This window comes from Cibotium barometz, chromosome 23, assembly GCF_041138505.1.
Source record: "Cibotium barometz isolate CiBa-2024 chromosome 23, ASM4113850v1, whole genome shotgun sequence".
Taxonomy (NCBI): Eukaryota; Viridiplantae; Streptophyta; class Polypodiopsida; order Cyatheales; family Cibotiaceae; genus Cibotium; species Cibotium barometz.
Window position 1 is genome coordinate 51912382 of NC_141068.1, and position 19019 is coordinate 51931400.

Genomic DNA, 19019 nt, shown 5'->3' on the forward strand with positions numbered 1-19019 from the left:
CAATCGGAGTAGTCTTGGTGAGATAGGAGCAATCAATTGGGTAGTCTCCCTTGGGACAAGTGTGGTTGTGTAATCCCTTGGGAAGCTACAAACGAGTGTGGTTGTGTAATCCCCACAACAATAGGTTGGTTTCTTTCCTCTCTTTAGTGTTTGTAGCCTCCCTTGGGATTCGGGAAGCTACAAATGAGTGTGGTTATGTAATCCTCACAACAGGTTGGTTTCTTTCCTTTCTTTAGTGTTTACATTGTGTGGGTGGGCATAACCTTATTGTGACCTTAAGGGTGGGATTTAAACTTAACAACATGTCCTCTCGTTAAACATGGGTAACATAGTTTAATGCAAAGAAAAAGGTATTGACCACTGAATAACCGAGAGGACTGTTGATTTTTAATGTGCATGGTTGCACTTAAATGCGATGCGTACTAGTCTTAAACTAGGTGTAATCTCACCTTTTGTGTATGTTTTGACCGTCTTGTACATCCAAAATGTCCTTAAACATGTGATAAGACATTCCTTTGCATGAAAAGGTTCAAAGTTTCAAATCTTATTTTTTAGAATTGGTTGGCCATAACTATTCAAATCTGATTGGTTTGGCATAGTTTATAGACTATTTAGACTATCTAATGTGCACTCATGTAGCCCTCATAAAACACTGAATGCCTTCATGGGTTGTTGCAAAGGGCGCCATTGAATAAAATTCGCTCTTCATTTGAAAGTTGGCTGGTTCTGGTTATTCTTCCCGGAGTACTCAGCCACAAGCATCGCAAACAGGGACGTTTGTTGTTGGAGGAGCTTGCGAGGAGGCCCGAACTCCACCAGCTCACCTGTGAGCACACAAATTTCAGGCAAACTAGCAATGGCCCAACTACGATTCACCACCAGATCTTAATACATACCATTGCGTAGGGCGAGGACGTTGTCGCTGCAGATGACGGTGGGGATGCGGTGGGCGACGGTAATGACGGTGCAGTGCCGGAATTCATTTCGGAGGAGGCGTTGGAGGAGGGAGTCGGTGGCGGCGTCGACGGAGGCTGTGGCTTCGTCCAGCACCAGCACTCTGCATCGCTTCAGCAGAACCCGCCCCAGGCAGAACAGCTGCCTCTGCCCTCCACTCCAGTTCTGCCCTTCATCATCAACTGCCATTCCCATACCCACATACCCAATACCCATACGCCCATGCCCATGCCCATCCCCATCCCCACCCCATCCATAGCATGAGCAAACACATGCTTCTCCCAGCAACTTTTCAAAAAATTAGAGGTGAGCTTCCTTAAACAATTCATTTTTTTATTTTTTATTTTTTAATCATATCAAAGAGAAGGTATTTCTTCTACATTACCAGTGGTGTCTAGTCGCTCCGGCAATCTTCTAATGATGTGCCCTAGCTGGCATTTATCAAGTACCTGTCGCATCCACAATTCCTTTGTGAAAACCTCCTTTTTTTTCTGCTTTTTAAAATCTACATGCTTTTTATAGCAAAATGGTTCTGTTTTTAACAGAGATATATTTGAATTTCTCATTTGTGTTATGTTTACACCTGCTTTTTTTGTCCTCATTTCACTTATTCTGTTTCTTTCATTTTAAAGTTCTGTATTTGCTTTTTCTTTCTGATGAGCACTATCAGCTTTGTATGTTTTTTCTCAGTTAGTCTCTCTGTGACTATACTGTGGTAGTTATATTTGAGAATTCAAAGAAAGTTGGCAAATATACCTCCCAAATCTCAGCATCAGAGTATTGGCTTAAAGGGTCAAGATTGGAACGGACTGTCCCTCGAAACAGAACTGGATCTTGAGGTATGATTCCCAAGCGCAGCCGAAGATCATGGAGGCCAATTGAGCAGATATTGATGTTGTCGATCAGAATGCTGCCTCCACATGGTTCCACCAGGCGAAAAAGGGCACTTATGAGTGTGGTTTTCCCACTTCCAGTGCGTCCCACCACACCAATTTTCTGACCACCTTCGAAAGTGCAAGTTACACCTTTGAGCACAAGTGGAGAGTCTGCCTTGTATCGGATCTGCAACAGGAAATCAAGTTTTATTTAAACTTTTGCTGTGCATTGTTGTCTTGCATATCATGAGAGAGTTAAACATAGATGCATAGCAGCATACGTGTGAGCTATACTATAATGGTGTTCTCTCTCCGTGTCAATTAGCGAATGATGACAGGTGTTCGGCTTGTAGCTAGATACGAGGCATCTGAGAAGGAAGCATGTAGAAGAAAGGGGCGGCCCTTTGGGCTACCCCAAAAAGGGGTTTGTATCCCTTGCCTAAGAGAAGGGGTGGGCCTTGTGGGCCACCCTTAGGGCCAAGAGGCCCATGGCCAATGGCCAATATCCCAAGAAGGGGCTAGGCCTTGGTCGGCCAGGCTTTGGGGGCCTGGGCAGCCTGTTGGCCGGGCCATATGGGCTTGGCCAGCCATGGAGGCCAGCCTCATAGGCGGCCTGGGCAGGTCATGCGCAGGCTGGATAGGTCACGCAGAGGCGGCCAGCATAGCAAAAGGCGGCCAGCTTGAATATGAAAAGGGCGCATCTTTAATGCATATTATTCAGATTGTGGGATGGTAGATAAACAGGCCGACTCCTGCTTATACCCACCGACCAGCAGACGAAAGGGCTATATAAGCATAAGCTAGAGAGTCTTTTACGCATCTTACAATTCACAAGGGGATGAAGAATTCCAAGGGCCAGGACAGCCAAAGGGAATCCTAAAGCCAAGGTGAAGGTTGAAGGTCAAGAGTCAAAAGTGTTAGAATTTGTGCATATTTGTGTTTGTGGCTTTACCATTTATCTGGTATTTTACTGGATTTTCTCCTATTTATTTGTCTAGGGCCAGTCAGCCAGGTCCCTATTGCACTATATAAGGAGTTCCCCATTATTCACTCATTCATCCACTTCTCTTGCACATTCCCCATTATTCACTCATTCATCCACTTCCCTTGCACATTGTTCAACACTCAGTTGCTGGCCATTGCCATTGTAAAGCTTTACTGCTGTTATAAAAAGTGATCTTGTCCAACTCCCTCAATCTCCTTTGCACTCTCTCATATGTTTACTGTTTATGCTTCTGCCTGTGCTATCTCCTTCATTGTATCATACGCTTAGGTCTAGGTTGCTCCAAACTCTACAAATCTGCTCACCTTTCCCTCCTTTGCTATGCGTTTTCCTCCATATCTCTCCCGGCTGCAGATCCGCGACAACAAGTGGTTGGGTGTTTAGGGTTCTCAAACACAACACAACTAACTACTACTGACACAGCAAAGACCATCCCATTAGGTAACACTAACTTCAATTCCCACATCAGGCTAAACACAAACAGAGCATAGAAAACACAGATTGAATAGAGATTTTCTAGACAAGATAGAGAATAACAGAACAGAACTGAAATACCATGTTTGATTGATCAATATGAATCATACATTGCTTTCTCCTTCTACCCTTCTTCTTGTTGTTGTAAAAGACGACTACAAAGCCCCTATAAATAGGCGACTTCAGACAGTTTAAACGGTTGTAACTAGAATGTCACAAGACACTAACAGATAATATCCGACAAACCAGATCATAACAAACTCCGACTGAGCAATAATCCGACTGAGTAGAATTCCGACTGAGCAACAATCCGACTGAGCAAAGATACATATATCCGACTAAGCAACTATTAGGTAACTATTAGTTATTCTATCTGTAGTTCAACACATGGCACAGCCCGGTGGTTGATTTCAAAGAAATCGGACTTGAATTCACAATCCCTTGATCAGAAAAGACCGGCCACATGACAAAATGCTGCTTCTTCAAATTTCAGGTACTACATCACTTGGCTGCTCAGCCTGCATCCCTTCAACAACTGGATCCTCCTTCAAAACCTCAGTCACCTCTGCTGATTTATCTTCCACTGAAGTCTCCACTGGCTGCTCACTCTGACTTGCTGTTTGTACACTTAAATTGATAATAGGTACTTCCACCTGAACTTCTAAGTCCTGAAACATTTCCTCCACAGTCCTATCACTCTGAATCTTCACACTCTGCATCTCTTTCAGTTCCTGTACCTGCTGAATCAAATACTCACGTTCTTTCTTCAACTGTCCAACCTCTTCTACCAAACTTGCCTCATGCTGAGTTACAAACCCTGTTTTCATAACATCATAAGGATAATTTATCATGGTTGACATCCTCTCCTTGATCATTCCCCAAGAATCCTGCATAGTGCTATGCATTTGTTGCTTCAGAATCTGTACATCCCCTTGTGCCATCAGCACTCCATTTACATCCAACTCTTCATTCATCAACATCTGTTTTTCCAGCACCTGTAAAGGTTGAAGTCTCAATTGCAGTATTTCATTATCAACCTTCATTTCTGCATTATCTTTAGCCAATTTATCCAACTCAGATGTAACCCTATCATCCATTTTTGCTGTCCATTCCTTGAAGATTCCTAAAGACATCTTAACCTTAGCTATCTCCAATGCATGTTGTTCCAATAACTGAGCCTTTTCAGCAATATGCGTCTCCTTTGTCTGCTTCAATTCCTCCTCAAGCAGCTTCATCTGCGCACTTTTATCCTGGTAATCCTCTGAAGTTACTATCTCATTCAGAAGATGCTGCTGCTCAATCTTCTCCTGCTGACTCTCTATGAAAGACTGAAGTGCCTTCAGATACTGCTGAGCAGTACTCACATCCTTCACCACAAACCCTGGTTGATTCACCACCTGTGCTCCAAAGTCAAGTTTTGCAACTAACTTGCTTCCCCCCAATTCAAGTTTCCTCTTCTTGGACAATGTAAAACTCTTCCCCAACATCTTGGGTGTTTGTGAACCTGATGCATCAATCAAAGTCTGAACTTCTACATCCTCAACATACGGTTTTTTCTGAGCTCCATATATCACCCTGAAGGCCTCCGTTGGACTGTACCCAACTGTAAGCATACTCTGATACAACTCCTTCTTGTCAGGCTCCAACTCATCACATTCCGACCTCTGCTCTACAACCTTCTCAGACGGCTGTTCTTTCTCTACTTTGCTGTATTTTTCTTTATCTGGCAACATAATCTCTCCCACTTCCACTTTCTGTGCATACTGAAACATTGCAGCTAAATAAGCACTCAACCTGCTATTTGATTGTGTCTTTCTCTTGTCCGACCCAAATATTTCTCCATGAATCTTGTCAAATAACCAATGTGCCCAGCTAACCTCCTCTCCTTTTTCTGCCCAAGACAATGGTGCATAATTTTCCTTCGACATGTAATCAAATTTTATAATAGAGCACATTCTTTCAAGATACCATTTGAGCTGTTCCCTCCTAGCATAGTTGACATTCCTTAACATATAATACTGTCTACCCCCTTCTCTGGGACCAAACTCCTTCTTCAAGGCTTCATCAAGACATTTTGGAATCACAGCATCCAAAACATAAGGTAATTTAAATACTTCTGCAATCATTTCCACAGTAATACTCACCTTTGAAGAAATTGCGCCTTTTGTTTTTCTGAGGATCTCCACCTGGCTTTTAGCATAGAAGTTATTCCTCCAGTCATCCCACGGCAAGCCTGCAAACTCCCGCAAACCGACCTGCTTCAACCATGTTGCATTCCCGGGTGCTGTCTTGTCGAGCTCCACTTTGAAATCGATGTAGGGATCCATCAGCGACTGTGTAAGTTTGCCAGTAGACAACGGTGTAGGAACCTCGTCGTCTTCCTCAGCCGCACGCTCCTCTTCCTCAGAGCTGCTAACCTCAACTCTCATCGGTGCTCCCTTCCTACGAAGCCTCTTCTTCATAGCATCCCGCTGCTCGTCCTCCGCTGGTGGTTGCATGCCTGCAGAGCTCTTAGCTTTCGGCATGGTGAAAGGCGAGTGCAAAGGAAACGCAGAGAAAATGCGCGAGTGATCTTGCATGGATGCTGGAGAGAAAGGACCTCGCACACGCTGATACGCGCGAAAAGTGCGATCAAACTCTGGCTGCCTCGAAATGATACTCTCCTTAAGTGTCCACTCACCACTCAAATCAAGGTACCATGCAAAATGGTTAAAATTTTCAAAAACTCCGACTATCTGAGATCCGACCCAGCAAAATCCAACTGAGTCCGAATCCGATGCAGACCCATATCCCTGTATTGTCGGACGTTCTTCTGGATCCATTTTCACCTGGTCCACCTGTATCAATGCTGAACTTGCCCAATCCAAATGTGGTGGTTTTCCTTGAAACTTTTTCAACCTGAACCCATTAATTGGTTTCTCAACCCTAGTTCCAAAAACATCAGCCACAATAAAGGTTCCTTGTCCCAGATCTTCAACAATTTGATAAGGCCCTTTGTATCTCAGTGTGAGCTTACCAGGATGAGGTCCCAACCTAGAATTGTACACCATCACCCAATCACCAACCTGAAACACCTTAAATTTGACATTCATACTCACCCAAGCCTGTCTTCTTCTTTGAATCACCTCAGTGATGTAAGAACTAACTAATCTGTCCTCTTCCAACTGCATCAAATACCTGCTCCTGTACTTCACTGACAAACTTGGAGACATTTTCTCAGCAGTTACTCTTAAACTTGGTACCACAAATTCCATAGGCACAACTGCTTCTAATCCATACACCAACCTAAATGGTGTCATCCCTGTTGTAACTTTAAAAGCTGTTCTATAAGACCACAAAGCAGAGTCCAGCTTCAAGTCCCAATCTTTCTGGTTATCCTGCACAATCTTCTTTAGGATCCTTACCAATGTCTTGTTGGTACTCTCAGCTTGTCCATTGGCCTGAGGATGATAAGCTGTAGACTTTTTGTGCATAATCATATGAGTTCTTGTTAGTTCAGAAATTACATCATTCAGAAAGTGAGTTCCCCTATCACTGACCAATTCTACAGGACACCCAAACCTAGTCATGATATTGTGATACAAGAACTTGGCAACACTTGCAGCCTTGTTATCCTTCAGAGCTACAGCCTCAGCCCATTTTGTACAATAATCAGTAGCAACTAAGATATACCTTTTACCTCTTTGAGTTGTTGGCTTGACAGGCCCCACAAAATCAATGCCCCACTTCTGAAATGGTTCCAAAGGCAAAATAGGATGATCGGATATCCTATCTGAATTATCCGGCTGTCCAAGCTTTTGACAAATCACACAGCTCTTGGCATATTCATGGGCATCTTTCAAAACTGTAGGCCACCACAAACCAGCCTGCAATATTTTCTTTCCTGTAATATCCCCTGAGAAATGTCCTCCTGCTGTTCCTGAATGTGCTTCCTGAAGTACTGCCTTCTGCTCATACTCAGGTACACATCTTCTTATCACCTGGTCAATTCCCTTTCTGTACAATGCTCCAGCAATCACTAAGAATGGTCTACTCTTCAAAGCAAACTTCCTTCTCTGATCTGGAGTAAATTTTACTGGCATAAATCCCTCAATTAAAAATGTCAAAAACTGATCATACCAGGAATCCGACTCAGCAGCCTGAACTTCAAACAATGGGGCATCTGGTAGATCATCATCCACCCCACTTGGTGCTTCTCCAGTTTCCAACCTGCTAAAGTAATCAGCAATAGCATGCTCTTTCCCTGGAGTATGGACAATCACAAAGTCAAACTCCTGTAACAAAAGCATCCACCTGGCTAATCTTCCTGTCAACAATGGCTTCTTAATCAGATACAGCAGGGCTTGGTGATCCACATGAAATATTACCCTGTTCCCCAACAAATAATGCCTGAACTTATTCAAGGAATATACCATCCCCAAAGCTTCTCTTTCAGTCACAGCATAATTCCTTTCTGCAGATGATAATATCCGACTGGCATAAAATACTGGCCTGTACCATCCTGTCACCCTCTCCTGCATCAAAATTGCCCCTATTGCTACATCTGAGGCATCAACAAAAATATGGAAAGGTAGAGTCCAATCTGGTGACTGCAAAACTGGTGCAACAGCTACCATCTTCTTCAACAATTGAAATGCCTTCTCTTGAGGCTCAGCCCACACAAAAGGTACATCCTTCTTAGTTAAATGTGTCAATGGTGCACAAATATTGGCTAAATATCGGAGGTACCTGACATGCCATTTAATCTGACCCACAAACCTCATTACTTCCTTCACATTAGTAGGAGACTTTGCTGTTTGAATAGCCTCAACCTTCTTTACATCAATTGCCATGCCTTCCTGTGAGATCACATGGCCCAACAAAATCCCACTCTTCACAGCAATCACACTCTTGAAAGGGTTCAAGACCAGTCTGAACTGCCTACACCTCTCCAAACACAACTTCAGATGCATCAGATGTAAGTCCTTCTTACCAAAAACAGAGAAATCATCAACAAATACTCTCATAAAGTCTTGTAAGTGTGGCTCAAAAACCTTATGTGCCACATAATTGAATGAGGGTGGTCCATTTTTCAAACCAAAACTCATGACAGTAAAATCATATGCACCAAACTCAGTAATGAAAGCAGTCTTATGCTGATCCTCCTCAGCAACACTAATCTGATTGTAACCTGAAAAGCCATCCAGAAAGCTATACATTTCATGACCTGCTACAGCATCTAACACTGCATCACAAAATGGCATTGGAAAAGGATCTGTTATGGTTGCTGCATTGAGTTTCCTGTAATCAACACATACCCTCAACTTCCCATTTTTTTTAGGCACCACAATTATTGGAGATAACCATGTCACCTGGCTCACAGGTTTAATGAACCCTACTGCCAACAACTTATCTATTTCTTCCTTCACCTGTAATGCAAAATTCGGATTCATCCTATACCTTTGCTGCACCACTGGAACTGCATCTGTTCTTAAATTAATCCGATGCTGATGTAATGCAGGATCTATACCCTTCACCTGAGAATACTCCCAAGCAAAGACATCTATATAGTCCTGTAACAACTGCAAAAGATCCTCCAAAAATTGTCCTTTCACCTGCACACTTACTTTCACCATCCTTGGTTCTGCATCTGTACCCAAATTCAATTCCTTAAGATCATCTTCTTTAACCCGACTGGACGTGCCATACTTCTTGTCATAAATCCTTACAGCCATCTCTCCTGCCTCCTTTTGCGCTTGTTCCATCTGTTCCTTGGTAGCAATCTCTGTTTGCTGTTCCAGCAACTGTCTGAACACTGTCCCTTCAATCTCTTGACCTGGCAAGAGCTCAGATTCTTCCTGATTCTGATATTCCACAAGCTGCAATATTCTTTCTACATCAACATCAAATAGTGGAACCACTGTTGGATTAGCCATTAAAAACTGTTCCTCCTCATCATCTTCTATTTCTTCAGCCAGATTAATTGTCTGTGCAAACAATGGCTTTTCTTTAAGAGACATATTTCTCTTACTCTGCATGGTAACAGTAATCTTCTTTTTCCCCTTGGTCAGAACCACCACATTCAATCCCCAATCCTGTTTAACTTTAGCCATTCTAAACCAAGGCCTACCCAGTAACATTTCATAAGGTGATAGTGATTCTGACATTCTGATTACCACAAAATTTACCAAGAATCCCATACCTGCAACTTCAATTTCCTGCTGCTTCAAAATTCCCAATGGGTGCACCCTGGTTTGATCTGCCATTTTCACCTGAAATGGTGCGGGGGCTAAACTTGCTGCACCCATTTCTTTATATACAGTTTCAGGGAGAATGTTAACCCCTGATCCTCCATCCAAAAGAACTTCATCAAACACCCTGCCCTGGTACTCAACCTTAATGACAGGAACCACAAAGTCAACATCTGCTGGATCAATGGTATTAACTGCTGGAACCAAAGTCGGATGATCTCCTGACTGCTGACCCTGAAGTCTTTTAAGCAATCTTTCCTTAAATGCTGGAACCAAAGCTAACAACTGATCTAATGACAATTGCAAGGGAGAATTTATGAGTACCTCAAACCAATCTTTGTCCCTTTCATCCTTCATCTTCACATGGCTTTCTGACTGATGCAGAACTAACGCTTCTTCATCTTCCAACTCCGATGCTTCTTGCTTGTCCTGATGCTTCAAAATTCTTCTTTGTACCTGGTCCCTGATGCCTTTTTGTTCCTTCCAATCAATTGGTCCTTTCTGTTTAGACCTGGTAACAGCCAATACCTCAATATCCTCAATATCCTCTTTACTTGGCTGCTCCTGTATGTTTGGAACTTGCTCTACCTGTACCTGTTCATCTGCTAATTGAATCATGATTACATTTGCTTGAGCTGCTGGTTGATTCTGTGGTTGCTGCTGCCCCTGCTGGTTATTCTGATTGTACCTAAGCACTGGGACACCTCTTTCTTCTCTATGTTTCACCCATAAGGCACATCCTGGCCCTATCCAATGATCTGGTGCTGAACAATAAACACAAGGCATGACTCTTGCCTGTCTTCCTTCATTGTTTTCTTGTTCCCTCCATGGTGGTCTATCAGATCTTGCTCTCTGAAATACTCCTCTGCCCCTAGTTGGAGCAGCCTGGTTTGCTGCAACCTCACCCCTGCCTCTACCTGCATAAGGTGTAGTCTGACCCCTGTTCTTGGGATTATACCAACATAAAGCTGTCGTATGCCCATCCTTGTCACAAATTTCACAGAACTTCTTTTCTTTTGGTGCTGCAACAGAATAACCTATCTTTCTCAATTTACTTACCAAATCCTCCTCTTTGGATTGCTTTGCTTTGGTCTTGTGCTTTTTCTTTGTCTTCACCTCTTCTTCCTCACTGTCGGATCCTACTTCTGAATCCTCCTGCTCAGAATCTGATGCTGACTCTGGCTGGTCATCTGAATCTGAATCATTCTTTCTGGTATGTTTGCCCTTGCCGCTTCCAAGTCTTTTCTCTACTCTAGCTGCTGCAATTACCAAATCATTAATTCCACCTGCAATATCAATGCTAGCCACTGCATTCTTCAGCCCACTTCTCAATCCTTTTAGAAAATAACCGGCCAGCATCTCATTGGTGGGTCTCTCATTTCCCTGTAACCTTTCAACCAGAATTCTAAATTTCTGAGCATAGTCCTCTACAAGCATCTTCTTTTGTCTAATGTCTCGGAGTTTTCTTAAAATGTCTGTTGGAGTCTTTTCCCTCCTGAATCTCTGTAAAAAGGCTATTCTAAGATCATCATATGTTGGGAAGTGTGGTATCCCATATTGGCTAAACCAACTCATGGCCTTCCCTTCTAGAGTTGCTGCAAATTGCTGCAATTTAACTGCATCATTGTACAACATAGTATACCCATTTGCTTCCCATTTTGTCTCAAACTGAGCTACATGACAATCAGCATCCTCCTTAGATCCTCCACCCCACTGAATTTAGCTGCTTTCACCCTAGGGTTGGGTAGTTGTTGAGCCATCGGATGTGGCTGAGGTGGTATCCTAGGTCTTTGCCTGGTAGCCCCCCTTAATGGGTTGAACTGAAGACTCCTTCTAACTCCTGCAGACCTTCCTGTCAGGATTAGGGCGCCTAGAAGTCCCCCCACTAGCCTCCTCTCTGGTGCAACTGAACTTTCCCCCCCTTGGCCTACAGCAATTTCTTCAGGGATTTGGTGTTCCTGATCATCTTCACCCTCGTCAGCATAATGAAACGGGTCAGGGTTACCAATTCGGGCCTGAGCCCTGGTATAGTAAACCCTTCCTACTCTTCTGTCCCCCTCTGACATTCATTTCCCTTCTCGTAACAGAACGGGACCAGCAGGATCGCCAATGTGTTTAGGGTTCTCAAACACAACACAACTAACTACTACTGACACAGCAAAGACCATCCCATTAGGTAACACTAACTTCAATTCCCACATCAGGCTAAACACAAACAGAGCATAGAAAACACAGATTGAATAGAGATTTTCTAGACAAGATAGAGAATAACAGAACAGAACTGAAATACCATGTTTGATTGATCAATATGAATCATACATTGCTTTCTCCTTCTACCCTTCTTCTTGTTGTTGTAAAAGACGACTACAAAGCCCCTATAAATAGGCGACTTCAGACAGTTTAAACGGTTGTAACTAGAATGTCACAAGACACTAACAGATAATATCCGACAAACCAGATCATAACAAACTCCGACTGAGCAATAATCCGACTGAGTAGAATTCCGACTGAGCAACAATCCGACTGAGCAAAGATACATATATCCGACTAAGCAACTATTAGGTAACTATTAGTTATTCTATCTGTAGTTCAACACTGGGTTTCCCAATTGTGTTGCGTTTTTAGGTCCAGCCAGCCTGCTGTTTGCTGCTGGCCAGTTTGGTGGCTGCGTTTTCTCCTATAGAGGCAAGCGAGCCAGGTACTTGGCTTCGTTTTCTTCTAGAGAGGCAAAAGGTGGAGTTGTGGAGGTGTTTTTTGCACCGGCATCTGTTTTTTGGTGAGTTATTTGCATTTGGTGCTGCCAGACAAGTGGCCCTACATTGTCTTCTTCCTCCATGCGTCCTTGCCCTTCCGGTAGGAGGTTCTCGGTGGATCTTGGATTGTTTTGCTGCTGTCTAGTCTCTTTCTCTCTCAGGTTTGAGAGGGGGTTGATTGTTCCTGGTGCCTCACTTCGTTGGAAAGCACTTGAGAGAAGTGTTTGAGAGCTGAGATTTGTTCTTTGTTGCTGTGGATATGGCTCCCCCCTTACGAACAAGGATGACAAGTTGAAAGGACCCAACTATGCTCATTGGAAGCTTCAGATGCAGATCTGGTTTATCCACAAGGGTTTGTGGCTAGGGCACTGAAAGGAATTCCGAGCGTCCTCAAAACTCTAGGAGGTGGACTCAAGATCAGGAGGCTGAATTTGCTGCGGAATTACAAGACTGGGAGAATTGGGGCTCGAAGGTGCATTTTGTGCTTGTGTGGACCATCACCGAGGAGGTCTCACTGGCAGTGCAAACTCTCACCAGTGCTCACCAGGTATGGGAGGATCTCTTTGCAACGAGATTCATCAATGAGGGCAGTTAACTTGCAGGGGCAGCTCTACGGTTTGTTATTCCTTGAAAACAATTCCATGCAGTCTTTTCTCATGAAAGCCAAGGTTCTCCATGACATATTTGCGTTATTTTCTCATCATTCTAATAAAGCAAATGCACCATCTGCGGTGGGGGCCCTATAGAGGGTATTCGGGACCCAATACTTTGTCTGACTCACTCACACTCTCAGTTTCACACAGAGGGTGCGGAGCGATTGGCTCGCTTCAGAGCACACCCAGGCATGTTCTTCAGTGTCATGTGCACAGTGTGTATCTACCGTGTGCTATACGCATGCAAGACTAGTTTCGGGGCTTGGGGAAGCTTGGAACTAGGCAGGCTGATTGACGAGCTGAGTTAGTGAAATACTAACGGGCGGGCACCCAAGTATGGACGGGCGGGCGGCCAAGTGTGGACGCCCGATGACTGGCCAAGAGCCTATTAAAGGTGGCCAAGGTTAGTTATTGTATTATAGAGAGTCTCGCGAGTTCTGTCAAATCCCCATGGATCCCCTCGTGATTGATCTTGGTTTGAAACTCGAATCCTGCAAACAAACGAATAAACAAACAAGCAAGGGGGTGCAGGCCTGACTCACCTCCCAACCATGACAGCCATGGGCAAGCCCACAGTCTTGGTTGTCCCCACTCAGCCACGAGCTGAGCTAACTAGGTTGACCTACCGACCAATCTCCTCCTCGCGACGTCCCATACCGCCACGAAGCTGTCCTCGCGAGCCTCGAGACTGCTGCCGACCTCGGCTGCATAAAGCAGGTGCACATCTGCACTAGATCCAAGCTCCAAGACCATAGAGCTCTCACAAACTCGTGAGACTCTCTATAATACAATAACTAACCTTGGCCACCCTTTAATAGGCTCTTGGCCGGTCACCCACTACTCTTTTGGGGTTTTTCGTAGCTGGTTTACCCGACTCGTACCTATTACAGGTTAAAAATAACAAATGTAAAACATTGGACGAGGCCATTCATTCAGCTTGTATCTATAATGATACGATGGTCTCTTCCAAGTCAAAACCCGTTACCAAGCAGGGGAACAAGCATAAAAGAAAGTTCTCCGCACCTATGGCTAACACGACTGAAGGCAAGTCTTCGGACCAACCTTCGAAGAATTCTAGTTCGACACCAGCGAAGAAGAAACGACTCCTTAGGGCTTTAAAGCTCAAGAAGGAAAGACGTTGTTTTATCTGTGAAGAAAAAGGACACATGCGTAATAAGTGCCCGAAGCAAAAGGGTACCAAGACAAACGTAGGACCCAAGCCAAAGGCAGCTAACCAGTTGTCTTTGACAGGTATGTCAATTACTGTACTTTCTCGCCCTAGTACTTGTTCTAATTGTCTGTTCAACTCTAAAGTATTTGGCTTGCATGATCTTCTCCGAGTTTATGGGAAAGTAAATGGCCATAAAATTCACATTCTTTTAGACCCTGGCAGTTCACATAACTTTGTTAACTACAAACTTGTGCAGAAATTGAGTCTTGATACGACACTCAGCGACCATACCTATGAGGTACGCCTACCTGCGGGAAGGCAAGTTTGGGATCGCAAGGTGGAGATGCTTCCAATCCAGATTCAGGACTACAAAGATACTCTAGAATGCTATGTTATGCTTCTGGAAAATGTAGACTTGTTATTAGGGATTGAGTGGTTTAAGACTCTTGACATCCAGATAGATTGGTCTAGTCATATTTTTTCTTTTCAGCATAGGGACACCAAGTATGGTATTTTAGGTGATTGTATCCATCTCTTTTAGGGACCTCTTGTAATACAATTGATTTTGGAAATATAATGGATTCTTCTTTGTATACCGCTTTCCATTGTGTATTGATTCCACTTTCTTCTTTTCTCATCCCTTCCATGGATGTAAATGAATTAAGTGTGTTTGAAAGCAAAGAATTACAGAAGATACTTGATTCATTTCAAGATGTATTTCCTAAGGAACTGCCATCAGGTTTACCACCTGAACGGGCAGTAGATTATTGTATTGACTTGATCCCTGGTGCTCATCCTGTCAGTATTCCACCTTATAGGATGAACCAAGCTGAGGAAGATGAGTTGGCTAAACAACTCGAAGATTATTTGAGGATGGGCAAGATCCGTCCAAGTAAATCACCTTGGGGTGCACCTGTGTTGCTTAGGAGAAAGAAGGACAATACCTGGAGAATGTGTATAGATTACAAGAGATTGAACAAGCTGACCATTAAGAACCGTTATCCTCTCCCTAGATCAGATGACCTGATTGATCGGTTAGCAGGAGCGAAATATTTCACGAAGATAGATTTACGTACTGGCTATCACCAGATACGTATTCATGAAAGGCATGTCGAAAGAACCGCCTTTCGGACTAGGTATGGCCATTACGAGTTTCTCGTATTACCTTTTGGGTTAACCAATGCTCCAGTCACTTTCCAGAAAATGATGAACGATCTTTTTCGTGAACATTTGGGAAAATTTGTGGTGGTATTCCTGGATGATATTTTGATATATAGTCGTACTCTTGAGGATCATGTCAGACACCTCACGATTGTCTTATCTATTTTAAGACAGAATCGACTATATGCTAAGTTGAGATAATCCTTCCATGTTCTCTGTCTTTTGGATACATATGCTCGAAGCATATCCTCTAAAATCTGATTCACTCTTTCAGTTTGACCATCAGATTGAGGATGATCGGAGGAACTCAAATTCAAAGTTGTTTCCAACTTCTCAAAAACAAGTTTCCAAAAATCACTCGTAAACTTAGAGTCCCTATCACTGACTATGTCTTGCGGTAACCCGTACAGTCTAAACAATTGCTCGATAAACTACCGAGCTAATTACGTAGCTGTAGTAGTCTTCCGGGTTGGTAAAAATCTAGCCATTTTTGTCAAGCGATCTACCACAACCCAAATAAAAACGTGGCCTTGATGTGTTCTTGGCAATCTGGTAATAAAATCCATGGAAATACTTTCCCATTTATTACTTGGGATTTGTAAAGGATGCAACAACCCAGCACGTCTAAAGCGTTCAGCTTTATATGCCTGACAAATCTGACACTTGAGAACATAATCTTCTACATACCCTTTCATCTTTGGCCAATAAAAAGTGTTTCACTAATGATAGTGTCCTGTGTACCCCAGGGTGTCCAGCAGAAGGGGCGTCGTGACACTCCTTAAGAATCTTGGACCTAATGTCTGGGATCTGTGGTACACAAATTTTGCCCTTACGGAACAGTAAACCATTCCGAATCATCCACTGGTCTCCTGCAGCCTGAATAGCAGGTTGCTCAGTCATCGAGTCTTGGTCAATCAATGAGCTCCCGTCTTGGATCTTCTGCCAAAATGGACCAAAATAACTATCAGTCGTGCAAAGCCCTCTCAATGACTGAAATAAGTCAGTAGAAATCTCGGTTAATGACAAAGTATTCACCTCTCTAATCCGACTAAGTGCATCTGCAATACTATTCATGGACCCTTTCCGATAACGGATCTCAAAATCAAAATCTTGCATTAACTCTGCCCAACGAGCTTTCCTGCCTTTCAAATCATCCGCATCACACACATACTTGATTGACTGATGATCAGTCAATACCACAAACTTGGAGCCATATAAATAATGTCTCCAAACCTTGAGAGCATGAATCACAGCATAAAGCTCCTTCTCAAGGGTTGGCCAACGAGATTGAGTGTCGTCTAGCTTTTTACTTTCAAAAGCAACCGGTCTACCATCTTGAAATAGAGCAGCCCCGATAGCATAGTCACTGGCATCAGTTTCAAGAACATAAGGCCGACTAGGATCAGGTAATAAAATGGGAAATACTTTCCCATTTATTACCTGGGATTCGCAAAGGATGCAACAACCCAGCCTGTCTAAAGCGTTCAACTTTATTTGCCTGACAAATCTGACACTTGAGAACATAATCTTCTACATACCCTTTCATCTTTGGCCAATAAAAAGTATTTCACTAATGATAGTGTCCTACGTACCCCAGGGTGTCCAGCAGAAGGGGCGTCGTGACACTCCTTAAGAATCTTGGACCTAATGTCTGGGATCTGTGGTACACAAATTTTGCCATTACGGAACAGTAAACCATTCCGAATCATCCACTGGTCTCCTGCAGCCTGAATAGTAGACTGCTCGGTCATCGAGTCTTGGTCAATCAATGAGCTCCCGTCCTGGATCTTCTGCCAAAATGGACCAAAATAACTATCAGTCGTGCAAAGCCCTCTCAATGACTGAAATAAGTCAGTAGAAATCTCGGTGAATGACAAAGTATTTACCTGTCTAATCCGACTAAGCGCATCTGCAATACTATTCATGGACCCTTTCCGATAACGGATCTCAAAATCAAAATCTTGCATTAACTCTGCCCAACGAGCTTTCCTGCCTCTCAAATCATCCGCATCACACACATACTTGATTGACTGATGATCAGTCAATACCACAAACTTGGAGCCATATAAATAATGTCTCCAAACCTTGAGAGCATGAATCACAGCATAAAGCTCCTTCTCAAGGGTTGGCCAACGAGATTGAGTGTCGTCTAGCTTTTTACTTTCAAAAGCAACCGGTCTACCATCTTGAAATAGAGCAGCCCCGATAGCATAGTCACTGGCATCAGTTTCAAGAACATAAGGCCGACTAGGATCAGGTAATGCTAAGATAGGTGCTTCCTTGACTTTATCTTTCAAAAGTCTGAAGGCAATATCCAAATCGTTATTCCAAGTGATAGGCTGATTTGACTTACGTCCACGACCTTTCAATAAGTCGGTCATCGGTAGGGTGAGCTGAGAGTACTGCCGTACAGATTTCCGAAGAAAAACAACAAAACCGAGAAAAGAACGAAGTTGTTTCACAGTTTGTGGTATAGGCCAGTCCAAAACCTTCTGAACTCGGTCATAGTCAATGCTCAACCCATCTCGAGTGATCTTGTGTCCCAAGTAAATGATGTCAGTCATAAAGAACTCACATTTACTTAACTTAGCATATAGTTGATTCTGTCTTAAAATAGCTAAGACAATCGTGAGGTGTCTGACATGATCCTCAAGAGTACGACTATAAATCGAAATATCATCCAGGAACCACCACAAATTTCCCCAAATGTTCACGAAAAAGATCGTTCATCATTTGCTGGAAAGTGGCTGGAGCATTGGTTAACCCAAAAGGTAATAGAGGAAACTCGTAATGGCCATACCTAGTCCGAAAGGCGGTTCTTTCGACATGCCTTTCATGAATATGTATCTGGTGATAGCCAGTACGTAAATCTATCTTCGTGAAATATTTCGCTCCTGCTAACCGGTCAATCAGGTCAGCTGATCTAGGGAGAGGATAACGGTTCTTAATTGTCATCCTTAAATAATCTTCAACTTGTTTAACCAACTCATCTTCCTCGGCTTGGCTCATCCTATAAGGTGGAATACTGACAGGATGAGCACCAGGGATCAAGTCAATACGATGATCTACTGCCCGTTCAGGTCATAAATCCGATGGCAGTTCCTTAGGAAATACGTCTTGAAACGAATCAAGTATCTTCTGTAATTCTTTGCTTTCAAACACACTTAATTTATTTACATCCATGGAAGGGATGAGAAAAGTGAAATCAATACACAATGGAAAGCTGACCATTAAGAACCGTTGTTCTCTCCCTAGATCAAATGACCTGATTGACTGGTTAGCAAGAGCGAAATATTTCACGAAGATAGATTTACGTACTGGCTATCACCAGATACGTATTCATGAAAGGCATGTCGAAAGAACCGCCTTTCGGACTAGGTATGGTCATTACGAGTTTATCGTATTACCTTTTGGGTTAACCAATGCTCCAGCCACTTTCCAGCAAATGATGAACGATCTTTTTCGTGAACATTTGGGAAAATTTGTGGTGGTGTTCTTGGATGATATTTTGATTTATAGTTGTACTCTTGAGGATCATGTTAGACACCTCATGATTGTCTTATCTATTTTAAGACAGAATCGACTATATGCTAAGTTGAGTAAATGTGAGTTCTTTATGACCGACATCATTTACTTGGGACACAAGATCACTAGAGATGGATTGAGCATTGACTATGACCGAGTTCAGAAGGTTCTGGACTGGCCTATACCACGAATTGTGAAACAATTTCGTTCTTTTCTCGGT

At 43.1% G+C, this 19019-nt stretch overlaps 1 protein-coding gene across 3 annotated transcripts in view; it reads right to left on the reverse strand.

Moving 5' to 3' along the window:
* Positions 1 to 423: 423 nt before the first annotated feature.
* Positions 424 to 19019, reverse strand: part of LOC147626076 (ABC transporter C family member 8-like) — a 59297-nt gene continuing 40701 nt past the window's right edge. For all 3 annotated transcript variants that reach the window (XR_015268770.1, XM_086817638.1, XM_086817639.1), the window contains 4 exons: positions 1711 to 2016; positions 1340 to 1403; positions 897 to 1136; positions 424 to 824 (listed from right to left, as the gene is read on the reverse strand). Coding sequence is in view for 2 of the 3 variants with exons in the window: in XM_086817638.1 (XP_086673764.1) it covers positions 706 to 824; positions 897 to 1136; positions 1340 to 1403; positions 1711 to 2016 (729 nt within the window). In the remaining variant the exon portion in view is untranslated. The remainder of the gene's footprint in view (positions 825 to 896; positions 1137 to 1339; positions 1404 to 1710; positions 2017 to 19019) is intronic.